The sequence below is a fragment of the Dicentrarchus labrax genome, unplaced genomic scaffold, assembly GCF_905237075.1.
Source record: "Dicentrarchus labrax unplaced genomic scaffold, dlabrax2021, whole genome shotgun sequence".
In the NCBI taxonomy this organism is placed as follows: Eukaryota; Metazoa; Chordata; class Actinopteri; family Moronidae; genus Dicentrarchus; species Dicentrarchus labrax.
Window position 1 is genome coordinate 21562402 of NW_026136709.1, and position 22187 is coordinate 21584588.

Here is a 22187-nt window from a genome sequence, read left to right on the forward strand (position 1 = left end):
TGTCGACGATTGTTATTGTATACCTTTTAGTTTTATACATGTAAATTGTTCAATAAAAAAAACATTTATTTTGAAAATATTTTTATTATTATTATTATTATTATTATTTATTTTTATTTGTACTCTATCTTTGATTTATTTATTATGTATGTCACCGATTGTTATTTTATAGCTTGTAGTTTTATACATTTAAATTGTTCAATAAAAAAACATTTATTTTGAAAATCGCCTGTGAACTGGATGTAAACTTTAAATAAAACTTATTATATAAGAGATAAAGCCAGAGTGTATAAAAATAGTTAAATAATAAATCAATAAGATAAATTAACGTAATACATTAATTAATAACACAATATTACAGGATTTTACCGTTTTATAAATACTGATCTAAACATTTGTTTAATTCAATTATTTTCTTTCTCTTTCTATATAAAGTATATAAATATAAATATATATATATATATTTGGTGTTTTTAACTTCCCAGAAACAAAACTGAAGACAAACCTCACTGCACATAATGTTTGATAACGTATTGATTGTTTTCTCTTAGAATAATTTGTTATTTTACCAAAGAGATATTATATATTATAAGTTTTAATTTCTCTTTAATTTTAATGTTGCAGCACATTTTTATTTTTTTACAAACTATATCAATAAGTCATATTGTGTAGATAAAATATCGATTTCCAGCTGTCACATACATTAAATGTCTAAAAAAAGATTTATATTCTCCTCTGAAACAGTTAAACAGAGATATTAGGCGGCCTGTACGACTACGGAAACTGCGGAGGGTCATTTATCTCAGCGCAGTGCAGGTGGACCAGCACAACTGGCGCCGCCACGTGGAAACAGAATCGATAACAAATCAATAAAAAAATCCGCAGACGCTGATATCGATGAGTCAGGTGCGATTGCTTTAGTCTGGAGAACTCACGCTCCTCTATCGATTGCTTTCTGGCTGCGCGCGCACTCCACTGATTTGAACATGGCGGCGACTCCGGCGACCAACCCGTCCCAGTTGCTCCCTCTCGGTGTGTAAAACTCTTAATTAATCGAGTTTCTGTGTGCGCAGAGGTGATTATTGGTTAGCATCGACTAGTATTGATTAGTGTGGAGAAAGCTCAGGCTGTGTGTGGCGGGATTATCCCGTCTATTGATCTTTAATTGGAGATTCGTGCAGTTAGCTGGCGAGTTAGCGTTAGCATCACGCTTTGAGATCACAGTGGTAAAATCAAAACATACTTATTGACAGTTTTATTTAGGTTTATAAAGGATATTAAAGGTTATTTATATACATTATAATTGTATACATATTAGGAAGGGGATGTATTGTCCCAAATATCAGACATTCATTCAGTTTATGCTCATTTAAGAGGAATTAGTGTTGAATCTTTGTCCTTTTTCTTATTAATTACAATATAATCTTATTTTATCAGGTCTGATTGAGGTTATTGTTTTAATTTATTACATATTTTAAGTGATCGCAATCCAAAAAGGCTTAATAACTACAAAGTGAAGTCATTTTTTGGAGCTTAATATTAATATTGTTCTGATTATTAACTGAATCTCCTTGTTTTTAGGGACTGTTGGTCGAATAAAACAAGTGATTTGAAGACGTTACTGTCTGGGAATTAGATTTTTAAATAACGTAAACAATCGATTAAAAGGAAAACTTGATAAAGAAAGAATTAGTAATTGAGTCTATAGAAGTTAAATCTCTCATATACCACAAAGAGGCAAATGCTCCTGTTTTAAGAAGCTTTAATCGGCAAAAGTTTGGTGTTTTTATAATAATAATGTATAATAATAATTCTAATAAACGGTGCAATGTAAAAAAAACCTGATAATTTTATAAAAACTGTAGAAAAATGACTTTCTGTCTGATTTTCCTCTTTGTTTTCCACCTTTTTCTCTTTAGAGCTCGTGGACAAATGTATCGGCTCCCGAATTCACATCGTCATGAAAACCGACAAAGAGATCGTCGGCACCCTGCTGGGCTTCGATGACTTTGTCAGTATCCTTTCCAGTTTGCAGTCTAATCACAGAAACCACACACACACACACACGAGTTTAAACCTCTGCGTGATTTCACTTTATCGTTCGCTCTGAATATTTGTCCCAGATCTCTTCCTCAACTCCCCGTTTTCAGATATGGTGCTGGAAGATGTGACAGAATTGTAAGCACACTTTGTTTTTTTTTTTTTTATTTACGTTTGCATTAATAAATCCACTCGTTTGCCTTTTTCTCCTGTTTTATTGAATGAACGCGTTGTTGTATGTGTGTCTCAGTGAAATCACACCAGAGGGAAGGAGGATAACCAAACTGGACCAGATCCTCCTCAACGGCAATAACATCACCATGGTGTGTAAATAATCCTGTGGCTCATATCTGACCCGGTACTGTTGTTTTTTTAGACCTTTACAGTTTAATTTATATTCATATATGTTCTGGTTTGCAGCTCATACCTGGAGGAGAAGGTCCTGAAGTATGAGAATCATCACTTGAGTGCGGAGACAGTTTTTTTTTTTTCCCTTTTTTGTGTTCCTGAGTTGATTATGACGTTGTTGTTGTTTTTGGATCAATCCTTCTCGATCTTGAGGGAGAATATTTTTGTATATGTTTTGGAAAAACAAAAGTGTCGTGAACCACACGTGACAAAAATTCCTTTTACAAATAAATGAGAACGAAACAGTTTGAAAAAAAAAACCTTCTTTATTTGTATTTTTTTTTTCTAAACTCATAGTTGTACAACTTTTAAATTTAGTGCAAGTGTCGGTACGAAGTGTCGTCGCACCACAGCAGTGATAAAACCTGGATCCAGTTGTGTTCTATGTTTTTGAGAAGAATAAGAAAAGACTGAACAGAGAGAGAGTTGATTTATATTGAATCCACCCAGTGAACTTTAAAACAACAGAGGGGGTTGTAGAATCTGTCCCTGTGGTTCCTCCTCCTCCTCCTCCTCCTCTCCAGCTTTCAGTACATGGATGGTTTCTCCTCTCCTTTCGGGTTGGTCACCTTCTCCAGATTCTTGTTGATGATGTCGTACAGCTCGGCCTGTAAACGGGTAGGGGAAAGAAAACGGGTTTAAGTTTTCCTCCTGAGTGACGGTATGGTGGGAAATACCTCTCGACTCAGGTCAGTCTGACTTACGTAGAAGCCGCGAATGTCGAGAACGATCACTCTGATCTCAGAGAAGATGGTCTCGTCCTTTTCGTGGACAAGCGAGCGGTAGTCCATCTGGAGGAGGAGAAGTTAAAAGGTATTTATTAAAGCCTTTTAAAGAACACTGCTGGTGTTTTATATTTTTCTTATTGTCAACAAATCCTATGACAACAAAAACCGACACCTCTCAGTGCTTTCTGACGCCCCTAATCTGATAAATATATATTGTTTAATTCCTTCAAAGGCTCAGTAGTGTCCTAAAACATCTGGTCACTGTAGTTTTTAACAACAAAACAAGAAACGGTGCATTTTTGGGGACTATTTTCAGCGGCGGATGCATCCACATTTGGTGCTCTAGTGAGTATTTGGTGCGGCAGGACGTTGTTTGTGGGATTGTGTCAAAATAAACTACAGTGTGTGTGTTCGTGGTAATGAAAGAATGTGTCTCAGTGCGGCTCATTGATGTGTTTTTAGTAGCTTTTGGTCTTTTTATTGGATTTGTTGACACCTACATTATCCTTTAAAATACAGACATAGTGAACACTCACCACATGAGTGTCTTTGGAAGCTTTTGCGACAGCATCTCCCCTCTCTGAAAAATACCTGGACGATTGAAAAGAAATGGTTTTATAAGTCACAGTCAGGAAAATGTACCTGTAAATCTGTTGATTTCAACCAAAATCACCACAAAAAATGACGTTTTCTGATTCTGGAACAGTTTAAAAACACTGGATTCTTAATAAAAGTAAAATAAAACTTAAACAAGACACAATCTTAAAGTTTTTGGAGGGTTCATGGTCCATTTATATCCAACCTACTTGTTGATGTTGGTCTGAAAACCGTCGACTTTAGTCTTCACTGCAGCAATTCTCTCCAAGATTTTCTCCTGCGGTGAGAAAATAATTCGCCATGAACTCAACCCTTCACGCAATTTCATCGACACTGTGCGTGAACAGGATGCACACGTGTACGTACCTGGATGGCGACACCGAAGTCATTTCCATCTTCTATTTTGGGGATGAGGTGCTGAATCCAGCAGGAGACCTACAGCGGCGGGACGTGAGTCAATTCAGCGTTATGGAGAATAATCTTGAGTCAGCATTAATCCTAACAGTGAGTGTGATTCACTTACAACGATGATGGTCTCTCTAAGAGCAACGATCTCCGGTTTCACCCTCTCTAGAAGCATTAAAATCTTCTCATTGCCTTTGATGAAGCCACATTTTGGAGCTGAACGACAGGGAGGAGAAATTAGTTGTATTGTCACGTATGTTTGTGTCCAGATGCCACAAAAACAAACACTTTTTTTTTACCTTTCTTCTTTTTCTTCTCATCGTCTTCATTCTTATCTGTCTCCATTTCCTGAGGAGATCAGATTCACACGGTCAACAATGTGATGTAACCTCAGGCCTCATTAACCAAGTTACTAATTGATACATGCATAAATCCCTGTTTTATAGGTATACCCAGATAACATTAGTGCAGTCTAATACAACAATCCTGCTTTAAATCATGAAGGTTTTAATGTTTTTGTTCTGCAGAGGAATGTATGATCATTTTGGAGGATGTAGTTTGTGCTTCCCTTGAACTATATTGTATATATTGTTACATAAAAACATTAAACCCTCCATGAAGGGAAGACATATTAAAGAACTGCTGTTTAATATTAAAAAGGTATTAAAATGAGGTATTTTGTGCTGTACAGTGGTGCACACACTTTCAACCACACACACTGTTACTCATACGCTCTCACCTCGTCCTCTGTGGGAGGAGGGTCCGGTATGGGGATGTCCAGGGGAGCCTGGAGCGAGGTCATGTCTGTGATACTGAGGGCGTCATCCTGAAAACACACACACACACACACACACACAGGATGAGGAGACCACAAGCTGCAGAAGCTCGCTTTTATTTGCATAATCTGCTCCTCTTCTGTGGGTAATGTGGAGCTCATAATGATCCTTAGTGTTTGCAGAAGTTAAATGACAATGTGCAAACACTACTGGTCCGTTTGTGGGCGTTTATCTGCTTTAAATAAAAACTGTGGAGCATCAATTAAGTAAGTTATCGAGACGTGCTGCAGCTTTAGGGCCCGCTGAGCTCTACTGACCCTGAGCAGAGCATCCAGCTGCACAATCTTCAGAGGGATGCAGTTGGAGAACAAATTCTCAGCCTGAAAAACACAAACAAAAATAAGTTTCAGCTGCTGGTTTTCAACCAAAAGTGTCATTAAAAATGTTTCAAAACTCCACAAACCTCATGATACAGCGACTGGCGGAAGTTTTCCACCTGTAGAAGATGTAAAAACAGATTGTTTAAAGCTGCTGACTCATGTTACTGTAGAGGAGCTTTTAGGATTTTTACTTTCGTTTTCCTCTCAGAGGGACTTTCCGTCTTTACACCGGACTGTTTAAAACATGTTTGTTGTTCATGTTTCAGAAACTATCCGCATTAAATTAACTCCCTTATAAATATATATATATATATATATCTTCCTCTATTTTAAACTCTTGTAGCATAATGCTAACTCATGTAGCCTGAACGGAGCGCGTGAACACGTCAACCTCACCTTAAGTGCGCTCGCGCTGTTGATCTTCAGGGTTGACGTCTTCGACATTATCGATTATCGATCAGACTTTTTTTTTTGCAGCTGAGAGACACAGAAACACGTCGGTTGCAGTCTCAGACGGCTCAGTGGAGGACAATATGTCTGACCTGTGTGATTTTCTTTTATTTCCTCCTTCGGTTTACTTTCGATTTGATGTCGGGTGATGCAGTTTGCGCCCTCCCACTGCCTCCCTCTGCCTCCCTCCTCTTCCTCAATAGTACGGTGCTTTCCTCCTCTTAATGTCTGCAGCGTTACAACTTCAGCAAGAGGACACGTTGTGGATTTAAAGGTCAATAATTAATCATAATAATTAGAAGAAATGTCTTTAATGTCTCAATAAGACTGTAAAAACACTGGGTTTTGCATTAGTAGTTATAATATTACTATAATTTCCCCAGTAACTTGTAGTGTAACTGATTACTATTACATTTCAGGAGTTGGCATTCCTCCCACTGACAATCACATCCTTATAAATATTCTCATTTATTTAATTTTAACAAACAAAACTGGATTTTTTTTAGAAAAAGACACCAAAAACAATTTTATGGGGAATAGCAGGAAAGTAATGTAACTAATTACTGTGACAGGGAGTAATTAAAGTACTTTTTAATAGAGTAATAAACATTATTACAGTGCACATCGCTTTGGGAATGTTACTTAATTAAAAGTATTATCAGAAAGGTGTATAAAGTATTAAAGGTATATGTGATTGTTATATATTTATATATTATATCATTAGATTTTAATATAAAGTAAAAGTAGAAAGTAAGCTCTAATGCTACTAGTACAAGTACCTCAAATGTGTACTTAAGTACAGTATTTATTCAAATTGTGGTGAGTGTCTGAAGAATAATAATATTTCATATTTCTGTTGAGGCTTCAATAAAATGTTTATAATAATATACAAATAAATTTAAATCACTGTAGGACAGTTCTGCGATCAGTGGAATAGACAACACATTTTATGATTTCACACACACTCTTTTATTATTTTCATTTAATATGTAGATAAAACACATTATAAGAACATATATATGAATATATATTTATCTATGTATCTGGAGCTGCTGTAACATGTGAATTTCCCCCAATGTGGGATCAATAAAGTCTTTAGTATTTTTCTTTCCCCTGCAATTATATTTAAATACTTAGTAACTAGTTAAACTGTTAGTTACTGGGTTATTTGAGTTACAACTAAAAGCTGTTTTGGAAAATCCTGCAAAGTTTTATTGTTGGACATCCGATTTTATTTTGAAAACTAGAATCCAACCGGAAGTAGAACCGGAACTTAAACCCGTCGTTCCGCATTTGAAGCTAGCTCCAGAGCCAGTGTCGGTACAAACGGAGCAGGAGCGACATTAACCGCTGATATGGACTTAAAAACGAGTTATTCTCATTAATGGCAACATAAAGACTTTAATCCAACACCTGGAAGGACTTTAATGACTGCGTAAAGCTCGTGAAGACGGTGATTTAAATGCCGCAGGTATGTTGTTGTAACGCTTCTTCTTCTTCTTCACGAACTTTTAAAGTTTCGGTTTCAACGAGCGATAATTGTTATTTTAATCTTTTCACCTTTTTAAACCGCGCTAACTCGTTATAAGATGAGATTATTGTTATTTGTGAGTGTTTGTGCTTTAGTGTTTACTGTAAGTGCAGCTGTCAGTGAGTTAGCCCGGACTTTCCCCCTTAAAAAGTCGTTAATGGGGAATTAAAAGTGAAATTGTTGTTTACATTTTGTCCCTAAAAATGAAAATGAAAAATGTTCTGCTGCCACTTGCTCACAACTTCTATCTTTAAATAAATGCTATGTTATTTGCATTAAAACCCGCTTTTTAGTGAAGTTTTTTTAGGGAGTTTCCTGGTTTAATTCACCTCCAGGTTGATGACTTTCTCTTATTATTATTTATTATTTGTTTGTACAATTCACTTATTAACTATATAAATATATAAATACCTTATAATCGATAGGTGTCACATCTCTAATTCCTTTTAATCTCTTGTTTTACTTCTATAAATATTCCTTTTATCTGTTTTCTCACCTTTTTATAGGCATTAATGATGTTTTGTTTATTTGTTGTTTACCATGTAAAGCTGGTATTTAATGTTTTTATTGTTTCTTAGTGAATTATTTATTGATTAATTATTGACTTTTCTGTCGATCGACTAGTCAATAAGGTCAATTTGAAGATGTCGGTTTTTGGGGAGATTAGAAAATGAAAGTTTAATTCAGATTGATATCTAATGATTTAAAATTGGGAACTGGCATTGATCAGTTTAAAATTCATATAATACTTAATTTAATATATTTCACATGTTTCCAAACAACTTTTTCAGGCTCACAAGTTCTTTCTGCTTTAATTTTTAAATCTTCCTGCCGTCACAAATCAAAGATTTTCCTCTGAAATTGAACCAACTTTCAGATTAGAAGGAGAAAAAAAAGCCACTTTTCAGTTTGTTTTAATGAATTAAAGTTTCCTTCTTCTTCTTTTGGGATAATTGAGCTTCCTACCAGCATATAAACATCCGGGGTTTATTAATCTATTGGTTATTTATCTGATTAATCATTTAGTTTGTGATATAATAATTCCCCAGAGCCCCAAACTGATGCCTTTTAAATTCCTTATTCATTCCAACCTAACGTTCAGTTATACAACGATAAACAACAACAGAGAAAAGCAGCAAATTCTCACATGTGAGAGTGAAATTTAAACAGTTAATTGATCATCAAAACAAACTTCTCTCCTCTTCCTGACAGCAATGAGCGGCAGCCCTGCGTACCTCCAGATGGAGGAGGTCAGGAGGAGATCGAACTCCCTCCTGTCCTCCTCGGGTTTGGCCCAGGATGTGAAGGCGGAGGTCCAGACGATGGCCGGCATCCCGCTGCCTCTGTCGGAGAAGTACCTTCACTTTGGAGTGGAGGCCATGTTGAAGGAGAACACGACCGGCCGCAACAGACAGGAGGTAAAGTTTTCTTCATCTGGCGTACCATGAACACAACTTCATTCAAGTTTACTGAACAGGAAAAGATATGTAGATAGGAGAGACACTGGCAAATGTTATTGGACAATATGAAACAGCCCAATGAGAGATTGTAGTTCATAGGTTTCACTCTTAATCAGCTGAAGTATAAACAGTTATGCAAATAACAAAATATAACCAGATTCTCGCAGATTCCTGAGACTAGATTTTATCAAATATAGTTGAGAACCACTGAAACTGAGAACTATTGAATACTGAAATAAACTGAATAAGAAGAAAAAGAGCAAAACAGGAAGAGGAAACAGTAAATTGTGTCAAAGATGAACACAAAACGAAAGAAAAATGACTTTAATCTATTTATCCTGTACAAAGTGATTAGTGGTATTTGACCACTAGGTGGCAGAAATATACAAACAAAGAGCTTCAATACTCTATACACACATGAGATTACACCAATTAAATAGTTTCAGTGTTAATATCCACAATAATTTGAAACACTCTCTAAATCAAGGAAGTTTCCCCCCCAGAATTATTATTTTATTATCATTATAATTTTATTTTAATACTACAGAAAGTGCAGTGTAGTAAAATAAATTACATAAATGAAAATAACACAAAAATATGAAATCTGTGTAAGTTCTATATAAAAAAGAGCTTTTCTTTTACACAGAAATGTGTGTTTTGGGAACATAAATAAACATAAACAACAGACACTGACTCAGCTTGAATATTTTAATGTGCAGCTGCATAAAAAAAATCTTCTTTTAGGAACTTAAAACGTAAGAAAATAAAGGTTCACACTCAGTTTTTAATTTCTAAATCAGTCAGTAAAAGCCAACCACTGCCACATATCTTTACATCCTTAATGTAGGTCACACGTAGCAACAAATCACATTTCTGTCTGTACTTCAGGTCCTGGAGTCCTTGAACAGACTGGTCAAGGCCTTGAGTATCCTGGAGAAGTACGGCTGTAACCTGACCAGTCCCACCAGGCCCAGATACTGGAGGAGCGTCAAGCACAACAACCCGGTGTTCAGAACGACCGTGGACGCCATCAAGGTGAGCGAGTGTTCTGCTTTATATGGACATTTGTAGTCGTAAGATTTGTTTGAATTTAAAGCTTCTTGGTGTGAATAAGAAAGATTTTCTCTTAGAAATTATTAACTTATCTGCGAATACAAAGTCTAAAGGTCTAAAGCTAAATATTTGCATCCCTTGTTGTCCTCCACAGGGAGGGCGGAGAGTCCTCTACCTGTACGGTTACACCAATCAGCAGATAGACGGCCTCAGTTTCCCGGATGAAGTCACCGAACCAGACACGGAAAAAGTGGCCGCGGTGACGCTGGAGGTCATGACCTTACGCACAGAGGTGGACATGATCGTCAAGGTTTGTGTTTGTTTTGTGAGCGTTGTTGTTGTTGTTGTTGTTTTTGTTCGCCTGCGTTTTGTTTTGTGTAAGAAATTCACTGTATTTCCATTTCTTCTATCTCTTTTGTTTGTGTAGGGCACCCATCCTCACCTAGAACACTTCAAAGATATCATCCCATTTGTCATCCAGCAGGTCTGTACGAACGTCTCCTGTGGCTCTGGACTCGAATATGTGTCATTAAATTTAAATAGATTTAACTTTTGTATCAGTGTTGGAGAAATAAGACTAAAACAGAAAGAGAAATGACATATATTTGAACACATGTGACATATTCTCACATAGTCACACATCCCGTTATTGTACACACAGTAATAAATTGTATAAACATAGAAAACTACGAATAAGGTGTGTAAAATCAGCTGTTTTTGGAAAAGTATGTTTGATTTAAGACAACAAATCCTCTTGTCTTCTTGGGAAACAATAACATTTAAACGTTAAATAAAGACTACATAAAACAAATCCTTAACTATAAGTAAGTATGAGGCTTTCAGGTGGTTCGTTTTTCGCTGTCTGCTGCGTGTTTAAAGTGTGTTTACTGTGTTTCTTCAGGACAAGCTGGTGAGTGACGCTGTGGTCATCCCGGCTGGAGAGGAGCAGCAGAGAGACAAACCCCAGGTTGTGACTCCTCCTCAGGTTGTGACTCCTCCTCAGGTTGTGACTCCTCCACCTAAACCTGCTCAGAGTCCCGGAGGACAACCTCTGAAACCGTTGACAGGTTAGCCGCCACCACCACTCCTCACCATTGTCTCTTTTTGATGCCACAAATGATCTATCTATCTATATCTGTGTGCTTTGAACACGTCTCAACGTGTGGCAACATGTACCTAGAAGCCTAAATACTGGAGCTGCAGGATAATTATCGTCCAATAATGGAAATTTACATTATTATGTGTTAGTCCGATGATTAAATGACAGTCGATAAATTATCGGTTGATGATTTTTGTTCTATAAAAGCCAAAGAAAGTTTTTTTTTTTTAAATGTATTTTCTAGTTTACTAACAGTATTAGATTGTTGGTTAACATCTTAACGTCTTTCTTTACGTGCAGGCTCTCCGGCAGTGAGTGAGTGTAATCTCTGTGGCGGTCCTTCGTCTCTGGTTTGCCCGTCTTGTGACAGTCGGCCTTTCTGTGACGCGTGCGATGACCTCTTCCACCGCCACCCCGCCAGAGCCAATCACAAGAGAGAAAAAATACTGAAAGACAAACAGGGTAAACCAGATTTCAGGAGACTTTAAAAAAAACAGGAATGCATGAAGCTAGGAATGTTTTTATTTTACCTGCTTTGTGTGTGTGTGTGTGTGTGTGTGTGTGTGTGTGTGTGTGTGTGTGTGCTTTAGAGAGCTGCAGCATCTGTGGGATTTCCTCCGTGCACGCTCAGTGCTCCACTTGTGTCCAGAGATTGTGTTTGAACTGTGACAAGCTTTTCCACTCTCACCCTGACCGCAAAGGACACAACAGAACCATTATGACTCCAGCTAAAACATCCAGGTGAGGAGAACAGGAACCATTTCACTTCCTCATTGGGCAGCAGTGTGGTCGAATGATCAGAGCTGTGGTATTAAATTCTTACTCAACACTTTCCCTTTAGTGAACGTTGTGGAGCAGTATCCTCCAAAAAAACATCTTAGTATGAGCGAATCTAAGAAAAAGCTGGATACAAACAACATAGTTTGCTCCAGAAAACTCTTGTATTTCATGTGGAGATAAAGAATAAGAGAATAATTGTCCAGTGAGATGCACTTTACTACCTGTAATAACCTCTGTAAAACGGCGTTTTAATGTTTTGCTGCACTCAAACTTTAGCAGGATTTGAGCTGGACCACCTGGTGTCTAATTTATTTATTTGCAATGGTTAGATCTTTTACTGTCCCATGTACACCCACCCAAAATAAAGTAAACTGCCCTTGTTGCTCCAGTGGAGCTTAAATGAATGAATGAATAACGATCCAGCAGCTAGAATACACCATTAACGTAATTTAATTCCCTCTCTGTCGCCTTCCAGTCTGTCTCTGTCGCCCTGGGAGTGCGGTCATTGCACTACAGTGAACGAGATGCGAGCCGTCCTCTGCGCGACCTGCGAGCGGCCTCGACTCGCTACAGCCGCGTCCGCCGTTCAAGAAAGCCCGATGTCGGTTCCCACATCTCCCAACACAGGTGAGACGAGTACAACAAAGCAATAAAGCTCCGCCGTCTCCAGGAAACGAAGGTGTACTGACGGACTGTGGTGTAAATATCTGTGCTCTGATCCCCTCAGAGTGGCAGTGTAAGAGCTGTACCGTCGTGAATCAAGGCAGCAGCATCCTCTGTGAGGTGTGCGAGCGCCCTCGTCTGGCCACTCGCCCGCCTGCCACACCGGCGCTGTCCTGCCCCGGATCTCTGTCTGACTCCGGAACGAAGGTTTGTCTCACTGAAAGGTTTTCCTCTCAATTTTTTTATGTTTCCGGACATTTCTGCAAAGTTTTTATGTTGTTTTGAACAACAACAATGTGACACATTGAGCTGTTTTAGCTCATTGGTTATCTGCCTTCACTCTCACTGCTCTCATAGCGTTGTTTCAGCCGCACCAAGCAGCTGTTTTTAATGAAAAAGCTGCCTTAAACTACCTGCTCAGCAGCAAACAGCAGGCAGACCCAGTCAGAGACTAAGATGGAGAACGTAGTGGAGCATTTAGGAGCTCGTTGTGGCTTCTTTCCTTTGCCTCAATGCACCTTTGTTGATATCTGAACCCAGAATGGTGACACAGACTCACAGAAGATGAAGAAAACTGATCATTTCACTCCACCTGTGAGGTTTATTGAGTTTTTTTGAGGACGTGAACAAAGAAAGAAACCACTTACTTCTGTCTTTCTTTCCCATCCTAAAGTCAGCTTCAAGGTTGTCTCGCCCCAAATTCTACCCGTACTCACTACATCCCCTTATTGTGCTTTACGGGCAGCAGTTATTTCATAAACCTGGTTCACCCCTCTCTCTCTCTCTCTCTGTTCCTCCCTTATTTAACATACATCAAAGCTTATCACCTACAGACAGTTTTATTCCCTTTGTAAGCAATAAACATGTCCCGTATTAATATAAATTCGCTACACATATGTGGGATTTCCCTCAGTATCTTATATATATATTATATTATATTCATCAGGAGGATGCAAACTTGACTCCAGATGAATAATATTGTTGCTCTGTCGGCACTGAGATGTGGAGATAAGCAACCGTTTGCTGTTGAGTTCTAACAAATAAAATTATCTTAAAGCCTTTATAAAGAGCTAAACTTACTGTAGATCATTTAGATCCCTTTTTATTAATCTTTAGAGCTGCTGTTGAGGGATTTCCTGTCTCTTCTTCCTCTAATGTAAGTGTATATATTATGTTAAGTATCTGTATGGAGCAATTTACTGCAGATAACTGGAGGATTTTGTAAAAAACAAGCAGTTGACCGATGGGCTACTCTCTTAAAAATGTAGTATATTCCTTTAAAGCATCTCATACGTATTTTAGTCTAGCTCTGTCGACATGTATAATTTCTTTTCTTTGTCTCTCTCTTTCACAGTGGATGTGTCAGTTCTGCACGTACATGAACACCAAGCCCACTCTGGTGTGTGAGATGTGCAACCTGTCGGGTAAAGACTCGGCTGGAGTTTCTCTGCCTCAGTCCCTCCAGCAGACTCCGTCCAGCGCTAAAGAGCCACCCCAGCCGGGCGTGAAGCCCCAACCGGGCGCGAACCCTCAGCCGGGCGTGAAGCCTCAGCCAAAGCCCAGAGTCAACCCGGAGCTGAGGAGACAGAACATGATGAAGGAGGACGGGCTCATTCTCATCCACCAGATCAGAGTAAGTCAACACGGACACATCGGCGGGCTGAATAACTCGTCTGCTGCATAACTAACAAATAATCATTTTATTTTGATCAACAAATAGAGAGAAACACGTCTTAAGGTGAACCAACAGTCTAAAGTCCAAATATATTTACTTTACTTTAATGTAAGACAGGAAAAAGCTTTGAGATGCTTTAACTAAGAGATGTTATTTTATGTTTATTTTCTGTCAGTCGATTATTTAATCTCTGTAAGTGGTTGAGTCAACACAAAGTTGAGTGACAGTCAAGTAATTGTTTTTATTTGTTTTGAATGTAATAATACATGATTAATAAATTGTATATCTCTGGGTTTTGACAACTTTAAAGGTCTTTTATCAAACATTTTCTGACATTTTATAGATCAAATATTTCACTTATTAATCAGAAAAATAACCCGCAGGTTAAGAAGCCTTCATTTATTTGCAGTGATCCATTCATTTTATAGATTAATCAATTAATTCAAAGAAATTATAGTAATGAACTTAATGAAACAGCCTCACCTTTAAACTGCTTAGAAGAAAGGCTCCAACTAACTATTATTTTCATTATCTGATGATTATTTTCTTGTTTTCTGGTCTTTAAATGTCTGAAAGCGAGAGGAGAAATCTCCAAATGTCTTGTTTTGTCCAACCTACAGTCCAAAGCCTCAAAAATATTCAGTTTACCATCAAATAAGACAAAAAAAAAAGGTATTTTTACTTTAAAAATGACTCATTTTCTTTTGATCCACTAACAGATTATCATTAAGCATCCATGGAGATTCACTCCTGTTTCTCCTTCGTAGGAAGCAGAAAAGAGTGGCGTGAGTCCCGAGGAGGTGTACGCAGCCCTCTGCGTGTGCGGCGGCAGCAACACGAACCCCTCTGATTGGCTGACGTCGGAGCTGCCTCACCTGCTGGATGAAATCTGCGCCATGGCGGCGTCCGTCCAGCTAAACTACAAAGCAGGGGATTCTGGGACGCAACCCGCGGTGGAGAGAGACGGCGTGGAGCCGGAGCAGAGCGCTCCTAACGTCACGGGCGGAGGTGTGAAGCTGTCCAGAGCCGAGGCCAAGGTGGCGTGGTTGACGGCGGGAGGAGACGCAGACAAAGCAGTGAGACAGCTGCTGAGAGACAGACAGTTCAAGGTAGGATAACATTAGAATTACTCAAACACAGTTCATTCAAAAAGAGGAAGATTTTAGCTGTAATTTCTGCATTTTACATCAGCAGCTTCCACCTTTACCTGCGCTGCTTTTTCCTTCCAGAGTTTAGAGACGGATGTTATTTAAAGTCGACTGAAGAATACTTTGTTTTTAACTCCCCACTGTCAGAAATACTAACGTGTTCTTCTACAAAACACTCAGATCTCTAGAGCGATCGCACCAGACTAGAACCTTTCTGCTGTCTATCAACAGCTAAATCACATCACAGTTTACTTGTTTTAAATTTACATTTTAATGTTTTTAAGAGGTTGATTGTAGCCGTTAACAGATTCTCTACAACTTTTGTGTTTGTTTTCCAAAAAGCTCAGCAGCACTCTAGTGGTTAACAAATGTCTCACATTAAAACATTATTTTATTTTACCATGAGTGCCACCAAACGAAGCACATTTCCTCTTATGTTTTTCAACAAGCACAGAAATAAACGTCCTCCCTAACAACACTACAAGAATGATGATACAATCTCTTTAATCATTTATATGCTGGTGTTGTGTTATCACCTCTTTATTCATCCATGGACGCCTCTAGGGTGTCTCCTGGCTTTCTGACCTTGAAGGAAAACTCAGACCAAAGAAAGTTGGGAGTGACATGTATGTGAGTGTTGCACGGCCTTGACATACAACTGAACAGTAAATCTCATAGGCTTATACGGACTTACGCAGGTTCACTCCCTTAAAACAACAAAATCTGATTCAGTCTTTATGTTAATCTTCCCTTCAGGCAGTGGAAAAGCAGCAATCCTGAGACCAAAACTCAAAGCAGCAGCAGTGTATGGATCAAATAAACTTTTATTTACTGCAAACATTTAGCCTGTAATGTCCCTCCCCCCGCTGTGTGCAGATGAAGGCGCTGCAGTCTCTGGGCTTCAGAGACGCGTTGCAGTGTGAGGAGGCCCTTCGGCTGAGCGGAGGGGAGTTGAAGGGGGCTTTGTCTCTGCTTCAGCGACCACTCCTGGAGCCCTTCCACCAGCGCATCTGGGCCGACCAGCCGGAGCCGCCGATTGATCCGAAGAACCCAGACAAACAGGTTAGGCTGCACCGCCGAGGGCTTTTAGAGCGCATACCTGGTGCCTGTGCTGACGTGAGAGTAGCATGATTTCATGTAATTACAATGCCTGTGTGTATTTGAGGTGTGGTGTGTTCTTCTATTAATAGTCCTTTTTGCAATCACATTAAATCGTTGTTGTTGTCGTCTCCTCAGAGGATGTGCAGGCGTCTGCTGGCGCTGTACGACCTGCCCAGCTGGGGGCGCTGCGAGCTCGTCCTCTCCTTGCTTCAGGAGCCGGACGTCACCTACTCTCTGGAGGACGTAGTGCAAGCTGTGAAAGAGTCGCACGACAAAGATTTCATCAGGCGTCTGCTCAACAACGAGTGCCCCATCTGTCTGTCCATCTTCCCCCGCAGCAAGGTGGGTGAGGGGACGAGGGCGGTGACGGCACAGTCAATGTCTAAGCATCTTATACATGAGGCATAATGCCAGACGAGGTGTCCGTTATCCGATTTGTGGTCAGTTGCTCTGAAATTAACCTTCATCATTTCCTCTCACTGCTAGTTTCAGATTTATTTCTCCTCTCTCCGTGTTTCAGATGCAGTCTCTGACTTCCTGTCAGTGCTCCGTGTGTCACGACTGCTTCGGGCAGCACTTCACCATCGCCATCAGAGACAAACACATCCGAGACATGGTGTGTCCCGTCTGCAGCGGGCCGGACATCAACGACCCCGAACAACTCGACAGCTACTTCTCCACGCTGGACATACAGGTACACACAGAGAGAGTTTATAGGTCTCACAACTGTCCCACTTAACATTTAGACTTTAATGGGGATTAATTGATTTCTTTTACTCATAAGGTCATGAAGTCCTTTGTATCTCTTACGTTTCTTATTAGTATTTACATTAAACAAAGCAGGAACATTTCCATCTTTCCATTTAAATGCTATTTAAAGTCGAGTGTTTTTTTTAAACAAGTAGAACTACTTAAAGTTACAGCAAGCATATTGATTATTATACTGAAAACATTAAAGCTCCTACCAGACCAACTGAGAGTGTTGAATTAGTTTTATTTCTTATGGATTCAAGTTGTAGCATTAAATTGTTTTATTTCTGCATTTAAAAGTTACATAGTTTAACTTTAAAGTTAAGGAACAAACATATAAATTGTGTAAAAGGGAAACAAAAACTTGGAGAAAGGAGGGTTGAAGACGTGTTGCTGCTGTGTAGTAATCCATGCAAAGAATCTCACTTGTGATTTGCATTTAGCTCGCAGCAAAGGCACCAAATGGGATCGTATGTAACCTCGTTAGTTTACTTCAGGCAGAGATCTTAATCTCAGTGAGACTCCCTGATTAAATAAATAAATAAAATCTGCCCTAAAGACCGGATACTGAACATAAATGTATGGCACAGATATGTCTCAGAGCATCTCTCATGTTACTTGCACACAGAGAGAAAGTTACACTTTTAAATGAAAGTACAATGAACTAATGTCAAAACACATATGAAATGAACTGCAACAGGTTAATACATCCGGATAATAATGTGCTGAATTGTTCTCTCGTCGTGTTTTGTTTTTACAGCTGCGTGACTGCCTGGAGACGGACGTGTACAATCTGTATCATAAAAAGTTGACCGAGCACGCTCTGATGAAAGATCCAAAGTTCCTGTGGTGTTATCACGTGAGCTCTTCAGTCCACTTGTTGTCCCTTTATCCGCTCTCGCGATCTGATTTCCTCCTCCACCTGTAGTTTGCGTTCCCTGCTTTTCATACTTCCCTATAATTAGTTTTGCTTATTTTTAGCTTTGTGTGTGTGTGTGTGTGTGTGTGTGTGTGTTTAGTGGGTTTATTTCTGCTGCGTTTAAACACAGAGGAGGAAGTGATGGATGCTCACAGGACTTCTGCTTAGTTTTGGAGATTGTTCAGGTTGGATTGACACTCAATATCGGCGGGGAGACGATATTTCATAAACACAAACACAATCATACAGCACAATAGCTCCACACATCAACCACAGAAATAAAAACTGAATGTAGCTCTTGTGGTTAGAGAGACGAGGGACGTAGTGAAATTGACTCCTTTTTCCAGATTAGTTAGGCCTCTTGATGGATCTAAGATTGTATGTATTAGTGCATATATACACGGGTAATCTGCCCAGAATGGCTTTGTACATTAATATATAACAGTGTTGCATCCTGTAGCCTCAGTTAGAAAGCAGCTGATGATAAAGTGGGTCAAGTAAGAGCAAACTAGTAGGGCGAGCAGAACAAAGATGACTTTATCCTGTATAAAGGACACTCTTGTGTTCACATTTATTCAAGATTTTCGGTCCTTTTTTAAATAATTTTTCCCTCCTTTTTGTACTGTTTTATCTTTAAATACCTACTATTATAATCTTTTTTTGTAATCCCTCTTTTATATATAAAAAAAGAGAACAAACAGAAACAAAATCACCACCGTTAGAACGTCATGTGGAGGAGAAAAAATCCAGGGAGGAAATTATCAAAAGATAAAAAATAAAGCATGCATTAACGATCAGCGTGTCTTCCTCAGTGCACCTCCGGGTTCATCAACGAAGGAGACCAGCTGAAGGTCACCTGCCTGTCTTGCCGCAAGAGTTTCTGCGCTCAGTGCAAGAAACCTGTGAGTATGAGCAGCGTCTGCTTCCCATCTGCCCAAAACCTTATCTTACTTTATGAGGAGAAGCCTCACACAGCCTTGAAAACTTTGGCAGCTCTTCAGAGAAGTAACTCACTCATCGTTCTCTCTCTCTCTCTCTCTCTGGTCTCAGTGGGAGCCTCAGCACCAGGATCTGTCCTGTGAGCAGTTCCAGCAGTGGAAGAGGGAGAACGATCCGGAGTACCAGAGGCAGGGCCTCGCCGGCTACCTGAGAGACAACGGCATCAGTGAGGACTTTGACCTACAACCACAAGTTTCATTTCAGCTTTAAACCACAGAGTTTATTTATATCCTCCATTATATTTATTGCACAAAGGCACACAGCTGTTTCCATCCTTCATTAAAGCTACAGTAGTAATAGTAGTAGGCAGTTAAAGATTGACCAGGATGTGTCGTCCCTCTTGCAGCCTGCCCTCACTGCAGGTACCAGTACGCTCTGGCGAAAGGCGGCTGCATGCACTTCAGCTGCTCCCAGTGCAGGTACCAGTTCTGCAGCGGCTGCAACAACCCCTACCACAAGGTGAGATCGAGCTACGACATCAAGAGAAAGATCACAAAAAGTTCACACACACACACACACACACACGTCTGAATATAGACGTCCACGTGCTTCATGTGACACTTTTTTGACTACGTTACCGGCCTCTAACTTTAAATACCGTCTGAAGATGCAAACACACAACAGAGTATTTTGCAAACAACAGGACATTTCTTAATTATACGAGAATTGTAGACTCTCCTTCATCCTGTGTTCGTTCTGTATTCGTTTCCTTCTCTCCGGCAGATGGGATGTAAAGTGGCCCAGTGCCCTTTCACCGGTCTACATGCTCATCACCCGCGCGACTGTCTCTTCTATCTCCGGGACTGGGAGCCGGCCAGACTACAGGACCTGCTGCAGGTACGGACACGGTTTGTGTTTACACGCTAGGAGGGAGATAAACTACATTTAAAAGTCTGGATTATTGATCCCATTGTGATTTTTAAGCCTTTACGTGTCTTTAAGAAGGCGGTCGCTAACAAGTGGCTTAGTGAGACTACAGAGGTTGACGTACTCACTAATCCGCCTTTACAACCTCTTTGTGTTTACACTCGCGCTCTTGCACGATTCTAACTCTTGACTTTGTTTGTCAGTCTTACGACTTTTACTTCCTGGACAACAATAGTTTAGAGGTTATGTAATGGCAGACATACTCCTGTTTGTTTGAATAAATGTACAAAAGTTTCTGAATTGTTCCTTTTTCCCCCCTCAGAGGAGCGGTGTGGAGTTCAACACGGATCCTTCTACTGGAACCCAAACTGGTAAATATGTCTAAAAGATTTAGTAAAACAAATGTCCTGGAAAAGTTCCTCCTCGTGTTTCATCATCTGTTTTTAATTCAGTAAAAACCCAGAATACATGAGGTCTGTCGCTGACTCTGTCCCACCCTCTGTGACACAGACGCCTGTTGTGTGATGGAGCAGAAAGATGAAGCAGGTCAGCAGATTGATTCTCCGTGTGGCATCCAAACACAGCCGGGACAAGCTGGACTCTGCGAGTGAGTGTCTGACTGAAAGCTGGTTTAAAAATGTCTTTTTGTTTACTTTTTTTTTTAAATCAGATAACATTTGTTTAGTAGGTTCTATACCGGCAGAAAACGGAAATAACTCAACTCTCTCTTGGGGAGCAAACACACATCCTGTTGGCTCGCAGTGTCTCTTGTGGGGGAGGTCTGCTGTTGATCCTGTCCCAAAAAAACAAGCACAATCTTTCCATGTTAGCTCATCGTAGTCTTCACTTAGTCTAGAGTCATTTGGTGAGAGTTGAATGAAGTCTTCCAGAATTAAAACATGTTTTGTTACAGTAAAAAAACGAACATAATCTACTGAACTGTAGTAAAAATGTGCTTTAAATCCAGTTTCTCATTCAACTCTCTCGGGCTTAAAGCGGCTATAATCAATATGTTTACACTAACCCTCATTCGCACAGAGAATTATGAGCTGAATCTGCAGATACGAGGATTTATAGTGAGTTTCAGCTCGTAGTTTTCAGACTAAAAGCAGTAAAAAGACACTGCAAACTACCTGTCAGACACACTTACACCATATATATATAAAGCTTTATTTAAACGCAGGTAAACTCCGTCGTTCAGATGCCAGTAAACAGGGTTAGTAAACAGTAAAAAGCAACATTTATTGCTCGTCTTGGTCATCTCACACAGCCAGACGAAGGGCTGTTTCCTCTTCCTCTTCCAATCAGGAGAAGCTCACCTCACTGTCAGTACACAGTGCTAAGAACAAAACTGCTGTTTGCACATTGACAAGACAAATAATGTCGAAAGAGCTAAAGAGAGAGAGACCATAAACTATGCTGTGCTTCTTCTCTAGCATAACCGGGTTTGTTCCTGCAGGAAGCACTACAAGGAGTACCTGGTGAGTCTGATAAACGCCCACTCTCTGGACCCGGCTCTGCTCTACGACGCCCAGGAGGTGATTCGGGCCTGTGAGAGATACCAGGTGGACGCGCAGAGAGGAGAGAACGAGGACGACAACGCGTACGGCGCTCGGATGCTGAAGGTCGGATACAAACGTGTGTCTCAGAGAGGAACAAACTCTTCTGTGTAGTTAGATTGTTGATTGTTGTGTGTTTTTGTTGTCGCCCTCACAGAAACTGATGGAGGTTCCTCTCGGAGAAAAAGTTCCTCGAAACAAATAAATAAAGAAAGCTTCGTCAGCAGAAAATCACCAGCCTCCTGAAATCACCCCCCCCCCAAAAAACACTGACAGAGAATTTTGTTGAAGCCGGACGTTCATCGACTTCTATTAGCAGACAGTTTGTTTGTTTGTATTTGTGTTTTTCTTTCCTCGTTGTTGATCAGTCCGAACAGGTCGAGCTGCTTCTTCTCCGTGATTTTAATCTCAGTTTTGCAAAACTTTTTTTTTTTTTTTTCTTTAAAGAAGGAATTTATTTGCGGTATTGGTTTGTTGTTGTTGTTGTTGTTGTTGTTGTTGTTGTTTTAATCTCAGAATATTGTAGCAGTACTACAGATTATACAAACATATACAGAGAGAGATTAAACATTCGCTGTCTGTCGGAGGTTTCTCTTTATATGTGATGGATGAATCAGACTCCATAAATAAAGATGATTATTTTGAAATTTTTGTGGGTTTTTATTTCATTTCAAATATGTAAATATGCATGAAAACTGAGAGTAATACATTATATTATTAAACAAAGTTTGTTTTTGGTGATAAAAATTACCTAAAGTGGTTACTTTTAATATTTATTTCCTACTTTTATTGTCTCTAT

At 39.5% G+C, this 22187-nt stretch overlaps 3 protein-coding genes across 3 annotated transcripts; 2 read left to right on the top strand and 1 right to left on the bottom strand.

Moving 5' to 3' along the window:
* The first annotated feature begins 889 nt into the window (after positions 1–889).
* lsm5 (LSM5 homolog, U6 small nuclear RNA and mRNA degradation associated) lies at positions 890–2708 on the top strand. The gene is made up of 5 exons (XM_051410786.1): positions 890–1032; positions 1920–2015; positions 2151–2178; positions 2291–2363; positions 2461–2708. The coding sequence occupies exons 1-5, from the start codon at positions 987–989 to the stop codon at positions 2491–2493; spliced, it is 276 nt and encodes a 91-aa protein (XP_051266746.1). The 5' UTR covers positions 890–986; the 3' UTR covers positions 2494–2708.
* On the bottom strand, positions 2695–5924 carry psme2 (proteasome activator subunit 2). The gene is made up of 11 exons (XM_051410776.1): positions 5731–5924; positions 5418–5450; positions 5272–5334; positions 4918–5004; positions 4478–4526; positions 4297–4394; positions 4140–4208; positions 3983–4050; positions 3713–3767; positions 3153–3239; positions 2695–3056 (listed from the first exon to the last, which is right to left on the bottom strand). The coding sequence occupies exons 1-11, from the start codon at positions 5776–5778 to the stop codon at positions 2976–2978; spliced, it is 738 nt and encodes a 245-aa protein (XP_051266736.1). The 5' UTR covers positions 5779–5924; the 3' UTR covers positions 2695–2975.
* A 1133-nt stretch (positions 5925–7057) lies between these two features.
* Positions 7058–22035, top strand: LOC127369396 (E3 ubiquitin-protein ligase RNF31). The gene is made up of 24 exons (XM_051410701.1): positions 7058–7255; positions 8528–8733; positions 9664–9810; positions 9983–10138; positions 10256–10312; positions 10730–10895; positions 11228–11389; positions 11518–11668; positions 12183–12334; positions 12435–12577; positions 13725–14003; positions 14813–15154; positions 16070–16255; positions 16430–16636; positions 16815–16988; positions 17805–17903; positions 18776–18865; positions 19014–19128; positions 19309–19421; positions 19686–19799; positions 20152–20200; positions 20340–20436; positions 21289–21454; positions 21546–22035. The coding sequence occupies exons 2-24, from the start codon at positions 8530–8532 to the stop codon at positions 21591–21593; spliced, it is 3417 nt and encodes a 1138-aa protein (XP_051266661.1). The 5' UTR covers positions 7058–7255; positions 8528–8529; the 3' UTR covers positions 21594–22035.
* The last annotated feature ends 152 nt before the right edge of the window (positions 22036–22187 follow it).

Bases quoted from the DNA above. Each gene is read 5' to 3' on its own strand.
- lsm5 (XM_051410786.1), top strand. From the start codon at position 987: ATGGCGGCGACTCCGGCGACCAACCCGTCCCAGTTGCTCCCTCTCG. The intron at 2,016-2,150 runs GTATCCTTTCCA...CCCCGTTTTCAG, and splicing joins GGGCTTCGATGACTTTGTCA to ATATGGTGCTGGAAGATGTG. The intron at 2,364-2,460 runs GTGTGTAAATAA...TCTGGTTTGCAG, and splicing joins ACGGCAATAACATCACCATG to CTCATACCTGGAGGAGAAGG.
- LOC127369396 (XM_051410701.1), top strand. From the start codon at position 8,530: ATGAGCGGCAGCCCTGCGTACCTCCAGATGGAGGAGGTCAGGAGGAGA. The intron at 16,256-16,429 runs GTTAGGCTGCAC...TCGTCTCCTCAG, and splicing joins CGAAGAACCCAGACAAACAG to AGGATGTGCAGGCGTCTGCT. The intron at 21,455-21,545 runs GTCGGATACAAA...TCGCCCTCACAG, and splicing joins ACGGCGCTCGGATGCTGAAG to AAACTGATGGAGGTTCCTCT.
- psme2 (XM_051410776.1), bottom strand. From the start codon at position 5,778: ATGTCGAAGACGTCAACCCTGAAGATCAACAGCGCGAGCGCACTTAAG. The intron at 5,451-5,730 runs GTGAGGTTGACG...CATCTTCTACAG, and splicing joins ACAGCGCGAGCGCACTTAAG to GTGGAAAACTTCCGCCAGTC. The intron at 3,057-3,152 runs GTAAGTCAGACT...ACCCGTTTACAG, and splicing joins TCGACATTCGCGGCTTCTAC to GCCGAGCTGTACGACATCAT.